This window comes from Semicossyphus pulcher, unplaced genomic scaffold, assembly GCF_022749685.1.
Source record: "Semicossyphus pulcher isolate SPU_LCO1_2020_fin unplaced genomic scaffold, fSemPul1.0.p SCAF_15, whole genome shotgun sequence".
Lineage (NCBI taxonomy): Eukaryota > Metazoa > Chordata > Actinopteri > Labriformes > Labridae > Semicossyphus > Semicossyphus pulcher.
The window spans coordinates 3,056,905-3,079,471 of record NW_027211659.1 but is presented as its reverse complement, the minus strand read 5'-3'; the positions used below and the strand labels follow the sequence as shown (position 1 = coordinate 3,079,471).

Genomic DNA, 22,567 nt, shown 5'->3' with positions numbered 1-22,567 from the left:
TGTTGCACATGCAGGTCTCTGTGTCGCGTTCAGGCCTTGATGACGCGGCAGGTCATTCCTGATGTTGGTGAATCCGGAGAGCTGGGTCTGATTAATCTCTCGGTTACGTGTTCCGGGTTTATTTTCTCGCTCGGTCTCTCGAGCCAACAGTCCAAACTCAGCGCAGAGGCTGAGCTGACCTGCGGATCCTCTCCCCGCAGTCTGCTGAGCTCCCCGCGACTAACACTTCCCTCCTCCGCTCACATCGACCGGAGTGTCACACTGTAAAGCAAATATCCCCTGAACAAGATCTTTAGTATTAAGATGAGTGTTTAAAACGTGTATTTGTTATATACATTTAATGTACGGAATTACAGATTAGAGATAATTCTTATATTTTCAATCAAAGTTTATTTCTAAGAGAAATAATTAATGAGTCAAAAGTGAAATGACGTTAACACAATGTAGGAACTAAAATTCTAATATTGTATTTAAAAAGTAATGCATTATCACTCTCATCTGAATTTACTTTGTGAGAATGATAAGTCAAATTAAGTTTGTTCTACTCTTTACAAACTGACTGCTTTTATTTGTAGTTTTTTCGCCTGTCAAAATGGCTGAAAAATAATGTCAAAAATCTTCTTAGTAAAAGGTTTATTTAGGATTTAAACTAGCGTAGAAACTCTGAAACATGTGTCGTACATTTCCTGTTTAACATGAGAGTTACGTGTGTTTTTAACGTATAAACCAGCTGTGATATGAGTTCTAAAACATGGAGAGCAATCTCTGTCTGTTGAACTTTTGAAAGCAGGCTTTTATTTGGTTCTCTTCCTTCTGCTCTGCCTTCAGACTGAAACATTTCTCATGCCTCTCTCCTCTCCTCCTCCTCCTCGTTATAGACTCCACTCGGCTGCTTTTTATGAATTGGCTCTAAATTGGTAATCAGCTCATAAATGGCGCAACAATCATTTCTGCGCTGCAGCAGCGCGCAGGCGGACGCGACCGTCGCCGTGTGTGTATTTCACGGCCTGCTCATAATAAAACCATAAATCCAGAAGAGGGAGGGGGGAAGCAGGAGAACAGCCCTCTGTTCTCATTAAACCGGCCCGGATTTACGACTTTTAAATGAAAAGCGAGAAATGCTGCGTTTGAAGTGCAAAACGAGGAATTACGCTGAAATGTCTCCGCTCGAATTAATAAACGCGCCGTTTGTTTTTCATTTTTGACACTGTCATTTTCAAAGCTCAAGTCTGAAGCTTAAAGCTGCGGCCTCGGATGGGTGGAGCCGGCTGCTATAAATACGTCAAGGATAAAACTGTATATTTATTTAATATTATTAACATCAATCAATCTGACTTTTCAGAGCTGAAGCCAATGTCTGAATATGGATTGCAATCACATTAGAGCATCTAAACCTCCACAGTGCAAAGGTCAGAGGTCACATCAGCCCGATAATATGGCACAAGGGTTTTTTTGGAGACCAAAATGAGCTGCAAAGATTGAGCATGTCCGAGTAATGTTCAAAGTTTTCGGGCTAATAAAAAAATCTATTTGATTTTAGAAAACAAATCTGACGTTGTGTCTTTAAAATAGTAAATTCAGAAAGACAGAAAGCTGCATCTCCTGTCATTTAAATGTGGTAAACAAGCTTCAAGTACACTTATTTAAAAAGCTGCAGACTGACATGATTGGATGGATCTCAGTGAGTACAAAGTCAAAGCAGCCAATCAGGAGGCGTCAGTGAAACTGCAGGAAACAGATGCAGGACTCTTTAAAAATGCACCTCAAAACCAACACTGATGCAGAATCGACTGGATGCGATATTTGGAATATTTCAGCATTATGTTTTTAAATTTTAATAGCAGGATCATTTCTCAACGAGCCGTCTGAACGATGTGTGTTTACAGAGTGATGGGTTCACTCAGCGCTGCACAAACACCTCTGTGTTTATGTGACGGAGGATGAAAGACGAGGACTCCTCTTTCTAATGAGCTCAGAGCAAAGAGAGACGTCTGCTCAAGCAATAAAAAAAATGCAACTTAAAATGATTGTAAACGGATTAATATTACATCATGATGTGCATCCTGCCACGTGATGAAGATGCAGCTCCACATGATGTGACAGCCTGCGGTGCATGTCGTAAAACTCAGAGGAACAGGCTCGGTGCAGACGGCACAAACGTTTACGATAAAGAGCATCACTATTAAACCTTCATGAAAAATCTGTAATAAAACAAACAGCATCATGGACGTCGTGCATTTAATAAAAACACCTATAAATACGTGTTTTTAATCATATAAATCATTTGTATTAGTGGTGGAGGTGTAGGCCTCTTTGCTTTTTATCTAATAATAATAATATGCAAATTAAAGAGCAGGAGAATTAGTTATTTTTGCACATATTAACTGTTATTAATTAGAGTATTTCTCAGTATTTTTCTAATCAATCACAAGCCTGTACATTTACAAGCGAGGAAACATTTCTTGACCTTTAATATCACAGACCTGGGTCCCCGCAGACGCCCTGATATCTACGTTTAAGTGCTTTATTCCATTATCCCACTGTCTAACGACGACCACAGGTTCCTCCTGGACACAGCTGCAGAAAACCAACAAGAAATCTCATAATTTCAGCTTCTTTACCTCTGAATATGTTTCGGGTCGATCTGTAGCAGCAGCTGACCTTAAAGAGCCCCCCGTGTTGTTTCAGTGTCTCGGGACGTGTCTCTAAATGCTGCCATAAAGGTTTTTGATGTCATTGTTAGGCTGACGGTTTATCTTTAAATTACTGATCATCCCTGTTCTTAATGTAAGGGACAGACATAGGTCCATCAGATTAATTAAATCATTACTTTCCCCCTCCAGGAGGATGTTTCCAGCCATGAGAGTAAAGATCGCAGGTCTGGACCCTCATCAGCAGTATTACATCGCCATGGACATCGTGCCCGTGGACAACAAGAGATACAGGTACCTTCCTCACGCACGTATCAGAAAACAGCACAAAAACACGACGTTAAATCTTTTGTCTTTGCACTTTTATTTTCATTTATCTCCCCTTTAAATGCACAAAAGCATCCCACACTATCCTAAACCAAAATCATGTCATTCTTCTGGGTTTCAGTGGGGAGTTAAGTGTCCCACGATGGCCCGAATGCTGTTCTAGATAATTCTCAGCCACGACAGGAATGAAATTGCGGAGAGTCTTCTGAGTAATTGTTCTATTTTAATAGGAATGAAAGAATGTCGATGCTGCACAAAAGAGCAGCCTCGAGTCCCCTCAGAAAGCCGTCTGAGTCCTCGCACAGCTGAACATCACATGCACACGCACAGTCAGAGCTGCATGGCCCACACGGCTGCAGCTGGACACAAAACTTTCCTTTCCTGGATGATTCTCAGGAACCGAGCCGAGGGTAAACATATCGCCCCAGTTGGATTGTTGTCATCCTCACGCCATCTCTCATCGTAGCGTCCTCCTAACAGGATTTGGACCGAACACAGATATTCCAGCCTTTTGTCATTTTTCTCATAACCGCTCCGGACCGTGTTCCTGTCTTCTTCTTGGCTTTCAAAAAGGGTAGTTGCTCCCATCATTTGCATGAGTGAAGCGAAGTGAAAGTGATTAAAGCGTGCATGTGCTGGAGGAAGGTTCGTGTGTGATGGATCTCTCTGGATATGCAATAAGAAAGACGGCCTCGCCAAAAAACTAGTCCCTGAAGTCGGAGCCAGAGGGGGAGATTGAAATGTATTCATCATCCCGCAGAGGCCGCCTGCAAATAGGATAACGCTCAACGTTCAGCTCTGATGATGGAAACGTTAAAAAAACGAGGCTGAGATGGAAAGAAAACTTGAGATGCTGCTGTAGGGGAAGTTTTATAGACTTTATTTTATGGACCAATAGAAACTGTTTAGGACAGAGAAGAGGACGCTAGAAGAAGATGATGAGGAAATGTGTAAAGTTTACCTGCGTGTTCAGAGTGTGTCTCGTTTTATAGGTGCTGATGTGAATACAGGCTGTGTGTGTGTGATGGAGTGATACTGTGGTGAATAACACAGCCTGCCTCGTTAGATTTAGTACCAGTGAAGGTCTCTGAAAGCTGATGCGTCTGAATCCCTTTTTTAATTTGGAAATAAAACCTCCTTGATATCATTTAGACGATATCGGGCAGACACGCAGACAAGTAAAGGTCAGTAAGCAAAACTGGGAAGTATCAAATGTCCTGTGTTGCCATTTTATATTATTATCAATCGTTTAATCATTCAAACAACCTTTATTTATACTCGAGAGATCATCGGGGTGCAGCCCTCATCTACAACGATATCGAGTCCATCACAGAAAATTAAAAGACAGACTATAAAGCGTTAAAAGAACCAGATGAGAGAGAGAGAGGGATAAAACGCCTTTAAACTGATGATCTCGAAGACTTTCATGTAAATAAATGTCTGTTAAGTGTCTATTTATCGCAGAATGAGGTAACACAATGGGGACTGAGCCAATGGCCCACTGATGAAAGCCTTTGCATTTTGAGTATTATGGGCTGACAAAACTCACAAGCGGCTCCCGGTTAGTGACGCGTTTTCCATCAGCCAGCAGTGGTTGGTCTGCCAGAGAGGGTAGGCGGAGCTAAGCGGCTGCTTTTCCGCTCTCTGCAAGTGTTGCGAGTAAACAGTAATCTACTATGGCTGGACAAAGAAAAGATGGATGACTGCAGATACAACTTCAACAAGAAGTGAAAATCCAAAGAAAAAGAAACAAACTCGACGCTCAGATGAAGCAAACAGTCTGAAAAGGAAAGCGACCGTCAGCCAGGAAAATCAAGAGTTACAACCGGAGCCAACCATGGACGTCACACATGCAGCACTGTCTGGATATCTGGGAAGTGTGCTCCCGCAATTACCGTTTATCACCATAGGTGCCGCCAAAGAGAACGAAACTGAGGTCTTGGTGATTAGAATTTTAATATCACTAAACGGGGATTTTGACACAAAGTTAAGACATTTTAAAGGAGGACTAAAATACAGGTGTTTAAGAAAACCCTCAAATTTACAAAAATAATGAACTAAGTTGATTTTAAATTAGAAATAAATAAAATACACTTTTACAAATAGAGGTTGGGAGGAGGAACATGTTGCAGAAAATGGTTAGAAGAGCGCGTCTGATTAAACACGTCTAGAGCATCAGAATAATCCATGGAGACATGGATACAGTCCGTATTTAAACATGCTATCAGGAATTTTAAAAGGAGTGAGGTCACCACACTCAGCACGGCACGGCCCAATCAAACTTCTTGCATGCTTTGAATCACAATGCAGGATTTATTTCATTTGCATGTATTTCTTAATAAATACTGGAGCTCAGTAACACCTGACGCTTCAATCGATCCCAGAGATTAAGTTACTTTGTCTTGCAGTATCACAGTCGTCTTAAAAGTGGAGTTGTGTGAATGAGCAGTATTTTGACGGCCTTTTTTGAAATATGTTTACAGGAAATTAGTTTTGTTTTTCATGCATTTGCAATAGCAGAAAAAATATTTGATTAAAGTCTGAGAATGCCGCAGATTCGTCCCCTCGCCCTCTGAAAAACGAAACCCTGTCATGTCAGCTGGAAACAGAGGAAAGGCTCGTCCCCCTCGTGTCGAGTTAAGCCAGATTTAATTACGACAGAAAACAGGTCTGTCAGAAAGAGTCTGCATAAAAACAAGTAAATAATCTGCTGTTGGACTTCCTCTATCTTTCATTTCATATTGTCGTTTATAAGTATAAAAGTTTCCACCAGAGCGTCGCAGACGTTCTGTGTGCCGCCTCTTCTTCCTGCTCCCCCACCAGCGACACATCATGGAGGACTTTTAGAGGCCGGAGGATCTTGTAAAATTAAATAGGATTTTCTTCCTGGCTGGGGAGTTTACCGCAGGGCTTTGCAGACTGATCTGGGATCTGTCACTGGTGTGTGTCACAGTCCCGGGGAGGTTGGGGTCTGGAAACACGGTCTTTATTGGAGTCGACTTGCTTTACTTGGGCTGCCTGCCCCCGTTTAGGAACGTCTCTTTGGTACCGCGCTCATTAAACCTCCATATATCACGGCTCTTTCATGTGGACGGTCGCTCGGGTTGCTCTGAACGTCGGCCTCCTCAAACGTGTGTCGGAGCATGTTACAGTTCTGCTCGAACACGTATGCACACACGCACACGGTCGTCTTACTTGCATGTCCTTGTAGCTCTGATCCAATAAACTCATGTGTAAGCTTTATTCGTCTCTGTGTGGAAGTGACGGCTGGACAAATAACATCAAATTGAAACATTTTTCTTTTTCATCCATCCTTGTGAGGACACAAGAGAAAGAATTCAAAAGATATAAACAACACAAACAAACACACAAACTTTGATGTTGCTAGCCATTCCCAAAATCCCTCTTTCTAACCTCACCTTATTCTTGTCTTAATCTGTATAAATGAAGCTTGTTAACCCTAAATCAAGTCGTCCTAACCCTCATAGTCACTCTTACTTTAATTGAAACAGACCCTGAGCAGGTTTCAGGATTAGCAAAATGTTGCTAACGACACTTTTTATGTCCTTCCAAGTATAGAAACAAAACACACACAGCGGCTCCCATGCACAAATGGAAGGACTCAAACACACACCCAAAGACATTTAGAGTGTTACTATACTAATGAGGACTGCCTTGTTACAATAACTATCGTGGTGATTTAATCAGAATCAGAATCGGGGTTTATTGCCAAGAAGGTTTTCACATACAAGGAATTTGTTTTGGTGATCTTGGTGCAGAACAATTAACGCATAACTAGATTAACAAAATAGGCAATAAGAAAAAAAAAGCAATACGCATAATCGAAAATATGCACAACAGGCACAGATGTGCAGGATATTGAGCAGTGCAAAGAGCTTACAGTGTAGAAAATAATTAGATTTATGTAGCGCCTTTCAAGAAACCTAAGGTGGCTTTACATGGAGCTCAAACACAAACAAACAAACACAGACACAAGGAGAGAAAGCAGGTTTGTAAATGAGTGAATGATTGATGCAGATTTCAACAGGGAGAGAGTTCCAGAGAGCCAAAACAAAACTCAAAATCACACCAGCTACTTTACACATCGGATCGTTCCAGGATCCAACAAACTTTTTTTAATACTTTTTCAACAACTTAGAATCAATCAATGTTTCCACCTTCCTGTGCCCGCCCATCCCAGCTTACCTGCCCCTGTACACACATGACCGGGTGCAGGGACGGCTGATTGTACCAAAATAAAAGACTAAATAAATAATCGAATATATTTATAACACAAACTGTATCAAACTTGATCCTGTATCTTCTTTAAATGAAATAACAACAAATAAATAAATAAATGACTTAATGTAAAATAATCAAACTATACAAAACAATGTGAATAATTCTCATTATCTTTTTAAGGAAATCTGGTATTTGTAATTATTGAAATAAATAAAAAAACACACACACACAAGTACCCAATTAAAATATAATAACTTAAGTAAAAAAACCTTCCTGAAGGTGTTTCTGTTATTACACACAGCTGCTAAACGAGCCTCCTCTCACCAGAGTCTAACTTTAATCCTATAAACTCTGATCCTGCTCGGGCTCTGTGCGGAGCTGAGGACGGCCATCTTTGTGTGAGGACGTTTGGTCCTCATAAGTATGATAATTCAGGAACACACAAAGCTGTTGGTCTCCTCATACACACACACACACACACACACACACACACACACACACCAGTCAGCCCCGATGGTAACTCAATCGCAGTATTTACTCTGTCAGTACAGTAACCTAATATACAGCCTGGGTTTGGCAAGTGTGTAAACGTGTATGTGTGTGTGTGTTTTATGTGCATGCCGGCCTGCGTTATACTATATGTGTGATGAGATGAGAACGCACACACTGTAGATCTCGCACACAATGTAGATCTCATATTAGACACACACACACACACACACACACACACACACACACACATCTACAACCTGTTTTTGCCTTTTCATTGAAGTCTGTCCGTCTGTGTGTGTAGATAATGTGTGTGTGTGTTTGTGAGGGAGAGAAACTCGGAGTGTGCGTTCAGCTCCGATTTGTCAGCTGTGTGGTTTGTTGTTGGCTGAGAGGGGAAACGCCGCCCCCTCCTCCCCTCCTCTCCCCCCTCCCTCTGTCCAGTAAGAGTGTCACATAAAGTCCAGTCTTTATTGATCGTGCCGGTGCCAGATGGCAGATTTATGGAAGATGAAAGCGGAGGGACTAATCAGATTTCCAGTCCTGTTTGGGGCTAAAGTTTCCTCGTTCCTTAACACTTTCCCTGCTACGCGGAGCGTAACCCTAAACAGCACTCCAAACAGGAAATTACCCAAAGGCCTGGCACCCCTTTGTGGGTGGATGTGTTAAGGTCAAAGGAACCAAGTGTGGAGGTGTTTGCTTGGTATTAGATGTAGTAAAAATCTGGATCAGGTAGTTAAACCTGGGTTTGCTGTTTACTGGAAAAGGGAAAAGAAACACGCCAGAATGTGAAGAATACAGCTGCAGCTACTCGTGCAGCTTCGCCTACAGAAAGTAATGCACTGTATTATCTATATACCCCATGAGCCGCGTTCAAGGTCTGAGGCAGACGGAGGAGGCTGAGTAGAAAGACAGACACAGTCCCTGCAGTGTGGCTGTTTGGGGTGGATGACTTACATAATGCAGGTCTCTCATACAGGAGAGCTAGGATAGTAGTCATTGGGTTATTATTCTGTCCAACACCATGATGTGCGTCCTGAGCTGGATGAAGTCGTGTTTGTGCAGAGACCGTTTCAAGTAAATCACAAGTTAGAAAACAAGAAAACAAACCTTGAAACAGACGATGTGATGAGAACATGTTGGGCATCTTTTTTAAGATATAGAAACAATGTCTGAGGACTTTCACTTTCACCACCTGGAGGGATGTGTCAATGCATCTGCACTTGTAGAACGCAGCCAATGGGAAGGCTGTCTCTCTGAAACATCATGTGATTGGCCAAAGTCTCACAGGCTAGTTTTTCTAAAACTTGAAACAGGCGATTAGTATTCTTTGGGATTTTTTGCCTGTACCATTTGGCAGCCAGTCACTGCCTCGGCAACAACTTAAAAGCCAGTCCAAGAGGTACTCCTGTCCGGCCTCTTGCTAGTCTCATAGTTACTCTTTTCCTGCCTTGTGCCAGTCCCGGAGTTACTCTTGTCTGCACCCTTAGCAGTTGAAGAGTAACTCGTGTCCAGCCCTTGCCAGTCTGAGAGGTACTCCTGTCCAGCCTCTTGCTAGTCCGATAGTTACTCTTTTCCTGCCTCGTGCCAGTTGTAGAGTTACTCATGTCTGTCCTCTTTCCAGTCCAAGACTTAATCTTGTCCACCACTTTGCCAGTGCAAGAGATACTTTTGTCCGGCCTCTTGTCAGTCTGAGAGGTACTCCTGACTGTCCTCTCATAGTTGCTCTTTTCCTGCCTTGTGCCAGAGTGATTCTTGTCCACCCACTTGGCAGTCAAAGAGTCCGGCGAGAGTACTCCTGTCTGGCCTCTTGCTAGTCAGATAGTTACTCTTTTCCTGCCTTGTGCCAGTCCCGGAGTTACTCTTGTCTGCCCCCTTAGCAGTTGCAGAGTAACTCGTGTCCAGCCCTTGCCAGTCCAAGAGATACTCCTGTCCCGCCTCTTGCGAGTCCAACTCTTTTCCTGCCTTGTGCCAGTCAGAAAGTTGCTCTTGTCTGGTCTCTTTCTAGTCCAAGACCTAATCTTCTCCACCACCTTGCCAGTCCCAGAGTTACTCGTGTCCAGCCCTTTGTCAGTCTGAAAGTTAATATTTTCCAGCCTCTTGCCAGGCCAAGAGGTACTCTTGTTTGGTCTCTTGCCAGAGTGAGAGTTACTTTCATCCGGCCTCTTGCCAGTCCAAGAATGACTTCTGTCTCGCCATTTGTTCGACCTCTCTCTTTTCCTCTTCTTAGCTTCCTCCGTCGGCATCCTCTTCGTCCTCTTTCTAACGACGTCCATCCTGAGAATACCGAGCTAAGCAAATCCAAGTTACATTGTACAAGAACGTGTGCAGAATGATTATAAAGCTGTTATCTACAGTTATGTAGCTGCATAATGTTCCCTAAGTCAGACAGGACAAAGAAGAGGACATGAGATCTTGTTTGTGTCTAATTATATACGTCCCAAAAACAAGGAAGTGATCAGAGATGTAAAACACACCAAAGTGCTCTCATTCACATGAGCTGCCTTCACCTTCAATATGGCCGCCAGATCTGTGTTTCTGCCAACACCCCTTCAAACGCCCCTCATGCTTTTCAATTATGTGTGTGTAATTGTGCGAGCTGGGTTTTTTTGTGGCCGAGAGAGGCTGAGTATGTATGTATTTTCTGCTTTTATTTGAATGTAATTATACACACCATATATTGTGTGTGTGTGTGTGTGTGTAATGGGGCGGTGCAGCCCTTGGAGGCAATAACAAAAGGACCAAATGAGAGTTTTGTCCATGTTTCAGGAGTGAGTGATGACTTTGGCAGAGACGCAGCAGATAAAACACTTTCAAGTGAGCGCAGGGGCCAGAACTAAAGGCAAACAGCTGTGCTTCACACTCGCTCTCCTCCGCTCACTCTCAACCTCGCTCTCCCCCAAACGCTGCTCCTCTTCTTCTCCTAATCTACCTCCTTTCTTTATCGACGCTATCTCACTCATTTCTTCTATTTTAATCTCTATTTCTGCACATTCTGTTCACGCATTTCTTTCTTTCTCACGTCTTTATTCCTTCATTTCCCTCCCTCTCTCTTTTCCTTTTGTATTTTTAGTTTCTGTCGTTTTTACAAACAGTGCACACACTTTTTGGCTGGTGGTTTGTGGACTTGTTTTTTAAAAGGATAGTAAAAGTCGATTTCTTTCTTTCCCTCTCTTTCTTCTCTCTCCCCCTGCTGTTTAATGGGTGGGACGCCTCAGTGTACCCAAACTCACACACAACATCATCAAATATTATGGCTGGGCTTAATTGAAACTATGCAGCCACGTGTGTGCGACTGCATATGGAATTTTTTATGTTCCTCTTGTTCAAAATTTCAAGCACAATGAAAAAGCAACAGATGAGTTTAGAACGTCGCCCGTGTTGTGGCAACGTGGCCGAGTGTTTGGAGTTTGTTTTGAAGCGGAGTGAAGACGGCAGCGGCGCTCCAGCCTCTCTGAAATCCAAACAGCTTTTATAACGAGCCGTGCGACCCCGAAGGAACCGCAGAGATTCACATGAGTTTTCAAAACAGAGACGCGATGAGGGAACATTTGTCCCGGAGATTGTTCCAAACTGCTGCGGAGTGAAAACATGGCGAGCAGAAGAAGTTAAATGTTGTATAGAAAGAAGACAGAAGGCTTAAAGGGTTCAGTTTTTTGGCTTTGGCCTTTATTAGATAGAGCAGCTGAAGAGAGACTGGAGAGAGCGGGGGCGGATCACAGGCCGGGAGCCATGCCTGCAGTCAGCGCGTCGAGGACTGTGTCGCATTTTAAACCCAAATTAATTCAAATGTAAGAGTGCACGGTTCTTTTTGGGCTCGTCGATTACGCAGGAGAAGGAGGATCTTCCTGCTCAAGAAGGAGCTCGTAGGATCCATAACTTTGTTTAGACGAATGTGTGCACGTTTTTTAATCTTCATATGAATCCTCAATCTGCAGACGAGGGGCTAGACTTTAATATTCCAGTTGTTCTGGTTTCTGTTCGTAGTAGGCAGGCTTTGGTTGCATGCAGGATAACCTTCTGCACGTTGCACAAAAGAGAGGGGAACACATTAGCAATATTATAACATCATCTGAAGATGACTTGGCATGTAATTGATCTCTATAGTCAGATATTTGCATATAAAGGCAGATTACATCCTGGCTGTAGATGTTGTCTCTCTACTCCAACGCCTGTCTCACATCTCAAGTTGCTCAAAAAAGGAAGTCCTGGCCCAGATTTCAACGATCAGTTATTTGGTTTCTCGCTGGCTGCGTTGGAAGTCCAGAAACGCCCGGCGGCTACGCTACTGACAGACGATCAGACACTGTTGGGTTCAAAGACGGGCAGGTTTTCATTAGGGACGATTATTCGAAGGACTTCCACACAGAACTCTTTGACGGCTGCCGGCACCTGGCACTGTTGCTTTCTTCTTCTTGTGTTATTTAATGGCGGTTAGCAAACAGCTTTCAGATGCGCTACAGCCACCGTCTGGTGGTGGTGTTGCATTACAACAAGGCACTGGTAAAAACATGGGAAAAATATTTTTAAGATGAGATAATAGTCACACAAACTTTTTGATTTGTTTTTTAGAAATTAATGATACTCGGGGATCATCATCAGAGAAGCTAAAAGTTAAAGTATAATGCTGACACTAGTTTCCTTTCTTATCTTGCAGGTATGTGTACCACAGCTCCAAGTGGATGGTGGCAGGAAACGCAGACTCCCCTGTTCCTCCGCGGGCCTACATCCACCCGGACTCTCTAGCCTCAGGAGACACCTGGATGAGGCAGGTGGTCAGCTTCGACAAGCTCAAGCTCACCAACAACGAGCTGGACGACCAGGGACACGTAAGGGACCTCTTCTTTCATATCAGGCGTCTTTGTGTCTCAGGATCCTGTGATTTATTAGTTTCATTTTGTGCGTTTGACTCCATGCCCCTCGGTGCTGAAGGAAAACCAGCACACATTCGGAGCTGTGTTTTTGGACTGAGACGTTTCCAGAAGGAAATGTGACACAGTCTCATGGAGCCGTGAGACTCGCTCACAATTGATTTTCTGCTAAACCTGACAGCCCGCTCCGCTTCATGCTGCCCTCCCACACTCTTTGAGGATGGTCCATGCTCCTGAGTGTTATTAGGTTTTAGGATAAGTGTGCAGGGATATTAGAGGCCTGGGATGTGAACCTGCGCCCCTTTTTTAATGTGAAATATTCATTTCCTCCGGGGCTCTGCGAAGCATTTCGTAATGAAACGGTTTCGTTAAAGTCACTTAATGATTGGATTTGATTTGCAGTCCGCTCCAGCAGCCACACCACAGGGCTAAAATTTGAGTCCGACCACAATCTGCCTGATTTACTGCCAGGCAGTAACAGAGGTGGTGAGCTAAAGTAAGTCTCTTATTGGTTCTTGGCTGCTCCTAATGTGTAATGTGGGTTTCATAGGTGAAATATTTAACTGTAATGCAACAAGTTCGACCACAATTTGTCTGATTTACTGCCGTCCCTTATGTTTAATCAGCGAGTGGGCGGAAAGCTGAAGTGAGTCCCTTTTAATGGCTTTCATGGGAAAGGGACGTTTTTAGGTGGAAGGGAAACTGTGTTTAACCCTAACCTTTAAACCTGCAATTAAAGCCAAATAAAAACTAATTAAAGTTAAATCAAAATTACTTTTATGAAAATTACAAAACTGTAAAGTAGCAGTTGTTTGTGCTGTGCAGTACGTCAACCCCTGCAGTTAACTGTATGTAGCATGAAGGCTGTAGTGTGGCTGTAGGTGGGAAAAGTAGCATTAGCAAGCTAAAGATCAAGTTATGTGTGTCAGGAGCCGATAAGGAGGAAAAAAGTTCACATTAGACTTAAAGGGCCAGTCGCTCTGAGCCTTTGGAGGAAGCTATGCGCTTCTTCAATGGGCCCTGAAAAATCCTCTGCAAGACTGCGTAGAACGCGTCATCTGGCAGAGGCCAGGGAGCTCGCTAAACTACACTTCCTCAATCTAGGACGCCGCCTCCGATGTCTCATTCAAAATCGTCAGGTTTGAAATGTAGACTGCAGACCTGAAGATTTTTTAGACGATCCAACGGTATATTCTCATCGTATTTCGGGTTCTGTGCCATTGCCTGCAGCGATCAATGTCTGCTTGACTGGAAAACGGTAGCATTACACTCCAGCGTCTCTCGCTGGGCCGTTCGCTGGGGTGCAATGCATGCTGGGTGTTGTAGGAATATCGAATATCGAAAAATTACTGACAGCGGATTTAACCAGGGGAGAATTGCTCCTTTAAAGTGTTTGGATGAAAGAAACAAATGTTGCTTAAAGTCAAATAGATGTTTGAGGAGGCACTTGTTTGCTAACACACGTTAGCTATCAACATCAACAGATCTGTGTCTGTCAGCTTACTTTGAGGTTTTTCTGCCCCCTAGTGGCCAGAAATGAAGTAAAGCAGCTTTAAAGAAGACTAATGTTGGCTAACAAAGCTCTCCATTTTTAACAACAACAACCCTGATACTGGATTCAAACTATTCAGTATGTTGAGCTGATCATTTAAACAGTTTGTGCTGCACTTAATATTTGATCTTAAGTAGCCCTGAGCAAAAATGTGTTTAAACTTTAAACTTAAATTCAAAGATGATTGAAATCTGAAAAAAGCTACTTGAGTTAAATAAATCCTTGTAACTTGAGAGTCGGTGCAAACAGCAGATGATCTGTTCTCTTATATGAATCACATAATCTGAACGTCCAATCAGTGGAGGATGGCTCAGAGCCTCCTGCGATGACTGCCTTTCAGAGGAGCTGCTACAAATCAATTTCCTCTCCGAGCTTAGAAGTGCAGAGATGCCAGGTGATGCAACGATTACAGAAGTCTCCTGTCTGGGGACAAAATGGCGACTTCAGTTCAGCAAAGCGAGCCGTGATGGGCTGGCAGGTTCTCGCTCCATCACAGCTCTGCAGATGATCACATCAGCTCCGTGGCGACGCGTGTAATAACACACGGGTGTTAGAGGGCGAGGGCGAGAGGTTGTCTTTCCTCGCCCGCTGCTCACTTTCAGGTCTTTGTTTCCCTGGAGGGACTTTAGAGGCTGAAGGAAATTAATTCTGGAGCTTCCTGCGCGGGAGACGTCGCCGCGGCTCACTCATCCTCCTGACTTTATAAAATCTGCCTCATCAGAAACAGACACTTGACGTGTCGGGAAGCATCAAACGCCAGGGAGCAGAATCTGTGAAAAAAACTTTATTGAGACCGATAAACAGAGCCTGCACTGGTTTAAGTGCAGAGATGTGCAGCTTTGTTGCGTGCATTATTAATAACAACAAGTTTGTAATTAAATTGTTTTCAGTAAGCAAATTATTGTTCCTTTGCTCTTTCCTTTGGTGCAACAAAAGCAGACAAAGTAGTTATTGTACGTCATTAAAACAGTGTTCATTTCCTTAACGAAAATAATGACGAAAAATGTTCGTCAACGACCTTTTTTTCCACGATGAAGACGAGACGCTGACGAGCTAAAAATTGATCTCTGACACGTTTATTTTCCCCCATCGTGCGTCGACTTAAACTAAAACGGGTAAAAATGACTAAAACTAATAAGAATTTAAGACTTAATCTAAAACAGTTGCTAACATAAACACTGCACCCAAAAGCCCCTAAAAATCGTGACACATAATCTTCTGTAACCTTAAATATGCAAAACATCCTGCGGAATTCTTTAATAGCAATCTGATTTATTAGACATTTTAATAGACACCAAACACACCAAGATTCAGGGGTTACCGTCATTCTTGCATGTCGTCGACTTCCCGTCTGTCCTCGCTGGTCTCTGGGAAAAGCTCGTTAAACGCTGGAGCGAGCTGGACGGGCCCGAAAGGTTTTCCTTGTTGCTTCTTTGTTTTTTAAACGTTGCTTTGTCGTTAATGATCCATTGTATTATGATATGTCAAGAGAATGTTCTGCATAGTCTGCTTAAAATGTTTTTGAAGTTTGGCAGCAGAATAATGTGAGATACACTGTAGACCTGCTCATAACGTCTGTTGTCACTCCTTGGGGTAATCCTCGCTGTTATTGGCTGCAGAATATCATTTCCAAGGTTATATATAAACACCAGTTATAAGAAGGTTAACACAGACATCACCATGAGTTTTTATGGTCATTAAAATGCTTTTGAAATGTGTTTAACATCAGTCCGGCCTCAGAGTTTTCAGTCTGCATAAACACAGCTAATTAAATGTGACTTTATTGAGATGTAAACATCTGTTCCTGTACTCGCAGGATGTGCTGTCGTCTCTCGGGTGTGAATGTCCGGATGAGTTTCAAAGGGGACGATAAGAGCGTCGTTATCCACCGTGAAAATGAAAACATCACTTATTTAGCCTGACGGTATTTGAGCGTGAACATCGGTCAGCTGATGTCCTCTGGCTGCACTCTCAGCGTGTCGATGTGTCACATCACCTCGGGCCGACTGAACGCAGCTCTGTGTGTGTGTGTGTGTGTGTGTGTGTGTGTGTGTGTGTGTGTGTGTGTGTGTGTGTGTGTGTGTGTGTGTGTGTGTGTGTGTGTGTGTGTGTGTGTGTGTGTCTAATATGAGATCTACATTGCAGGAACTTGACTCTGTTAAGTTGATACGGAGAAAATCAAAGGCTTTTTTTTTGGCTGTCTGATGATCTGAGACACAGGAAGTGCTTTCCCTCTGTGGCAGCAGAAGATTTAACGAATAGAAAAAGAACCTGCGATAAAAACTTACATCCTCTAAATCCCGTCGATTGCACAAGACAATAATCTTGGTGGGAACAATGTGAAGAGAAAAAACCTCTCCTGATACGCTCCTTTAACGCTGTAATTTCCACTTAACAAATGAAAGAACAGCAGCAGGAAAAGAAACCACAAAATGTGCAAGTTTTTCTTCCCTGGTGTAAAACTGATGCAACCAGGAGGCATCTGTTTCTTTGGGATGGTCACGCTCTGTCGGCTCTTTTCTTGCAAAAATATTCTGATGGAGGAGAAGTTTTTCTCCTCCAGTTGCGAAAAGATTTAATAAACGGAAAAAGAAAAGAAAACATTGTCCTAATCCTAAAATAATGACTTCTGATAGGCGACTTTACTTATTCAATTTCCATTTCTTAAACGCTGTTGTACCAATTGAAAGAACAGCAGCAGGAAAACAACCCACAGACATTTAAAGAATTTGTTCCCTTGAGTTAAACTGGTGCAGAGACGTGCAACCAGGAGCGTCTGTGTCTCTGGGAAAACACGGGAAAACCAGAGCTCCGCCCACTCTTTGATTGACAGCAAACCAGAAAAGAAAGTAGGCAACACAGACGGAGAATAATGTCTAATAAAGAGGACTGCAGATTACAGCATGCAAGCACAGTCGTTACTGGTGTACGTGTGAGTGTTTGTGATGCACAGAGCTGCTCTCCCTGCAGCCCTGCTTTGAAATGACCTCCTCTGCTGTAGCCGAGTGGAGGAGGAGGAGGAGGAGGAGGAGGAGGAGGAGGAGGGGAGGGTGGGGAGTTCAGGGTGTTTGGCTCTGGGTTGGTTTTTCTCACTCTTGGATTAATCAAGAGCAGACCGAGGCCCCGAGGCGATGCTGGGGCCGACACCGTCTGACGCCTCCGCTCTGCTGTGAAATAATCCTTCGGCCCTCCTGCGAGCGTCATCGCTGTGTGAACTCGGTTTCTTCTGAATGTCACGTAGCCCTGACGGAGAATCGGGCGAGCTAGTCGAAGTTAGAAATGACTTTTTTGTTTGTTTTCTGTGTTTTGTTTTGAATTTAAAAGTTTGGAGGCACAGGTTACGCATGCACGGATTTGCATAATATATTTAAACCCCTGCAGGCCTGAGTCCTCTGAGATCTCTCTGCTGTGTGCCTTCAAAGGAGCATTATAATCTGCACTCTTCTTCTGCTCTCTGCTTGTTTTTGTTTATTAGAAGCAAAAACAGATTCATACAAATTGAGAATGTTTGATTTCGCCTGCAGTAACTCTATGAAAGGGATAAAAGACGGTGACGACAGGCCGAATGTTCTCAATTTGGAAGATGTCCGTAATCATTTTTTGCTCATTCTCTATAAAGATATTTTGAAGCCCATTTACCCACAAACACAGTCACAGATGTGGAGACACACTCGCTGCAGTGTTTTTGTTTATTGACACAGACGTCCCACCTTCACCGTCTCTCCTGTCATGTCCTCAGATCATCCTCCACTCCATGCACAAGTATCAGCCCCGCGTTCACGTCATCAGGAAGGACTTCAGCAGCGAGCTGTCTCCGAACAAGTCGGTGCCCAGCGGGGAGGGAGTCAAGACCTTCAGCTTCCCCGAGACCGTCTTCACCACCGTCACCGCCTACCAGAACCAACAGGTACGCAGCTTCCTTTCTGTTTCCTCAGGAAGAAACTGCACAAACGTCAGTCCAAACGTTTGCCATCTTTAGGAGGAATGCAAGTTTTTCTGCATAATATTGCAACGTTTTAAATATCCCTGCAACTTTTCCTGCAAAAAATTTAATTATAAGAACCCTTAAAGACCCTAATTTTTTATATAATCTAATTCAGGGACTTTTTTTTTAACCTTTAACTTTTATAAACCAAATCATAAATATTGATCCATTGTCATTGTAAATAACTCTTTAAACTAATAGACTTTGGAGATATGTAGCTTACTCTGCCTGCATGGAGGGAACCACAAACAAAGATTCACTTGCAGCTTTTAATGTTTGTCGAAACAGCCCCGAAATGTTTGCATATTTAATTTAGAAGCACGTTTAAGCTGCAGTTGTCTTAAAACTGTCTTTTCCCTGCAGATCACCCGACTAAAGATCGACCGCAACCCGTTCGCCAAAGGATTTCGGGACTCTGGCAGAAACAGGTACATCATTACACAATCTGTTTACCAACTGAGAAGCTGCACAGTTCAGCCTGTTGCTGCTTTTTGCATACTACCCCACAAAAATGCCCCTTTTTTTCTCTCTCTGTGCTCTTTAATATGGAAATAATCCTCTGAAGATTTGCACTTAGCACCAGATGCTGCTTCTTATAAAAACAGCTGCTTTGTCCTCTGCCAAGAGGAAACTCCTCGGATCTGCAGCACAGACACACACAGAGTCAGCGGTGGATAGAAGGAGTCACTCGTGCACCAAACACCTCTCTTTATTTCTCTCGTTCTTCTTATGAAATGTGCACAAAGTCGCAGAATGTCACGAGCCTGCTCAGGCATTAAAATGTAACAACCAGAAGCACAAATTAATTAATCAGATCAGTGTCAGATGTTAGTGTTGATTGTCCACACAGATGTGTCGTACATTATCAGGCTTTTATTACACTTTCATTGTGTTTACAGTTTTTAATTTGAACTGGTATAATGGGACACTTGGCAGCAGAAGGTTTGCAGTTACTGTTTGAGCAGTCTTTACGATGGTCTCTTTGATATAATTGTTGGCTCAATTTGTTGTTACATTCAAACAATTTGCTGCTCAGATCTGGTATTAAATGCAGCCCGTGCTCTGCCTGTCACAGCCCGGCTCACGGCTGGACAAAGACGGGGAGACCACACGAGTTAGAGTGAAAAAAGGTTTATTTTACACAACTAAAAGAAAACTCAACATCAAGGAAAACTAAAGACAAAAAACAAACAGACTGATTGCCACCAGCTCATATGTCCAAATGTCCTGATGACCAGACTCCGCCCACCAGGCCGGTTTGAACGTTGAGGCTTGCTCGTCACACCTTAACGGCCTTAACACGCAAGTGTACATCCACCTTTAATCTCAACAGTAAATTAGCCAGAAATTTGACATGATGAAAGTTCTGTGAAATTCTAGAACTATTAAGTATTTCCAGTCTGATTAAGAACCTGCTGCTAAAATATAGTCGTTAAAGTGGCGTTAAAACAAAATTACCACCAGAAAAAAGGCTGCCAATCACCAGATCCATGCATACAAGGCTGTTAATACAGTTTGTTTTTTTATATCACGTCTATGCACCATATAACTCGATGAAGCTGACTTGTCATGCAGCATCAATTGTCATAAAGTTGGCCGTCGTGGCCCCGGATTCGACTCCCATCCTCGGCTCTCTGCCGTGTGCCCTCCTCTCTCTTTCATCCCTTGTTTCCTCGACTTATCTCTCTGAATAAAGGCGTAAAAAGTCAGAAGAATTAATTGAAAAATTAAATAAAACAGGATTCTTTATGTTATGTCGAATCTCAGCCATCCTTGTACAAACATCACAGACGAGTGGGAGCAACACTCCTGGTGCAGCTCTGTCAGCTGTTTTGTCACTACTGGTGCGCTGATCTCGCTGTCTCGTCCTCGTTTCATCGCTTATATTCTTCCTTTCCTTTTGCCTTCTGTCCTCACTCTCTCTCTCTCTCACTCAGTGTCTGAATTATCATATATAACATTTGTGGAGGAAGGAGAGGGCGGGGGGGCTGCACTGAACCACCAGACCCCTCCGCACATGAAAGCAGCCCCCTCATCTGGTCCGCATTATTGGCACACAGATATTTGAGACATCTTTTTTCGTTTTCAAACAATAGACTGTTTGATTTACGAACTGGCGTTAGAATTTCATTGCAGAAAAGCTACAGATGAAAAGATAACGGACGATGAGATATTTGTCCGGAGAGAGAGAACTAACTTATACCCACGTCCTGCTCGGGGTTCCTCCCCGTCAGTCCTGCTGGGGTTTGTTGTGTTCACCTTTAAAACCTTTTTCTCAGCCGTCGTGTCCGAAGCTGCTTTTCATCTTTGATCAGTCCTGAAGGATCCTGCGCTTCCTGCTGTTGCATAATTATGGTGATTTAGAGGTTTAACTGGTCACATGCAGCGAGTCAGTCTGGATAAGTGTGTCTGCTGAACATGAAGTGTAACTGTACCCTCAGTGCATTGTTGTATTCTCACACCACAGCTGGAAGTTTACATGTTGTTTTTCCTTCCACGTGGCAAAAATCTGATTTTTTATCAGCAAAAACCTGCACAGAGTGTTTCTATGAGTGTAAAGCCTCAGTGATTACATTATTAAATTTTGCTGCTTGTAAACTTTAAGGGAAAAATTGAAGCTGTAAAAACAAAGCTAAAAAATAACCTATAAAATAAGTCCCTAAATCGAGCTCCATTTCATTTGCATTTAATTTAATTACAAATCTTTCTAACTTGAATGAATTAAATTACACGTTGGCCTAATTGAAATTATTCTTATTAATTTTCCTTTTCGGTAAAGAATCAGATTTTCTTTTCCGCCCTGTCTGACAGCGAAAGTATTCTTTACCTGCGTTCAGCGCTGAATGTTTCACATCTCTACTCAGATTTAAACTCCAGTTTGGTGGCATGTGAATTATGCTTGTGGTGCAACATCAGCTGTAATGATGGACAAGCTGTCTGTGATCATAAAGGTCAAAGGTGGCGTCGGCATGTACAGAGGCTGAGTCCTCGATGCAGTGGACCCTCGGCCCTTTGCTGCGTGTCATCCCCCTCTCTCTCTATCCACTGTCCTCTCTGTCAATAAAGGCATAAAAAGGCCCCAGAAAAATCTTAAAAAATATAAGGTCAGAGGTCAAAATTACTATCATAAATAAACAGAAAAGGAAGAGCAGGAAGTGATCACAGAGAACACATATGTAATGCATCTCGTCATCATCATCTGTGCTCAGCCACAGGAGGTTTCTTCACGACTTCACGACGCCTCAACACTGCAAAGAGTCATCAAATATTAAACATTAATATTAATGCAGTTTTATGCTTTCCTCCCTGCAAGTTTAAAATGTAAAGATCATCCAACTTACCAAGATATAGTTTCTGAAGTGAGCCTGCGCTCTTAACCATCTGTGCATCATCTATACCGCTTATCCTGTTCAGGGTCGCGGGGGGCTGGAGCCTATCCCAGCTGTGATTGGGCGAGAGGCGGGGCTACACCTGGACTGATCGCCAGTCAATCACAGGGCTGACACACAGAGAGAGACAACCTTTCGCTCGCACTCACATCTACGGACAATTTTAGAGTCACCAATGATCTATAACGAGCATGTCTTTGGACCCGGTGGGAACCCACGCATGCACGGGGAGATCATGCACACAGAAAGGCCCCCTGGGTCTGAACCGGGAACCTTCTAGCTGTGAGGCGCAAGCAACACAACAACACAAACATTTATCTTAAGAAATGATGCATCGTACCACCACTCTCCTGCACTGCTCTTTTTGCAGTCAAACAGCCAAACTGCTAAAAGTGAACCAGTCGTTGGAAACAAGAAGCTGCAAACATTAAAAGCAGGTGTGACATGTTTTGTTTGTGTTGCTCCGCCACGCGTCTTTTTAACACTTTATATTATTATCGGATATGAGCGACATTAACAGTCAGCAGAAACACTAACACACTTCTTCTTGGACTGAAAGCTGTGGAACATTACAGACTAATTCCACATTGAGGGGAAATTCAACATTAATAGAAAGGGCAAACCTGCTCTGCTAATTCTCAAATTAAGTACCAGCTTGTTTTCCTTTTTCTGACTTTAATGGCGTCTTAAAATAGACCTCTCCTAAGTTATGGTGCAGCCGGCAGTTACGTCTGGTGAGCTGGCTTTATGGCCTGGCGGAGGGATACAGCTCATTTGTTGGGTTTTGGTCCCGCAGCAGTGTGACTGGATGAATGAGTGCAGTGATGGCGACGGCCCGGGCCGATTAGCGCTGCGCACTAACGAGCTGCCGTGGCCGGGGGAGTCGGCGGCCCTAAAATAACACGGTGAGCAGTGACGGGCGCTGGCTTCACCGGGACGGGGGCCGAGCGGCGAGCAGGGGAGTAAATCAAGCAGGAAGGAGAACCGTGTACAGATTCAAGATGAAACGTCACCCAGATTTATGTGCACAGTAAAAACCTGCTCCTTTTTAATGGCTCTAG

The 22,567-nt window shown here is 43.3% G+C and overlaps 1 protein-coding gene across 1 annotated transcript in view; it reads left to right on the top strand.

The window, feature by feature from the left end:
- tbx15 (T-box transcription factor 15) overlaps positions 1-22,567 on the top strand; it is a 33,595-nt gene that overhangs the window by 7,441 nt on the left and 3,587 nt on the right. The window contains exons 3-6 of the mRNA XM_069663466.1: positions 2,844-2,945; positions 12,367-12,538; positions 17,872-18,039; positions 18,481-18,545. Coding sequence (XP_069519567.1) covers positions 2,844-2,945; positions 12,367-12,538; positions 17,872-18,039; positions 18,481-18,545 — 507 coding nt within the window. The remainder of the gene's footprint in view (positions 1-2,843; positions 2,946-12,366; positions 12,539-17,871; positions 18,040-18,480; positions 18,546-22,567) is intronic.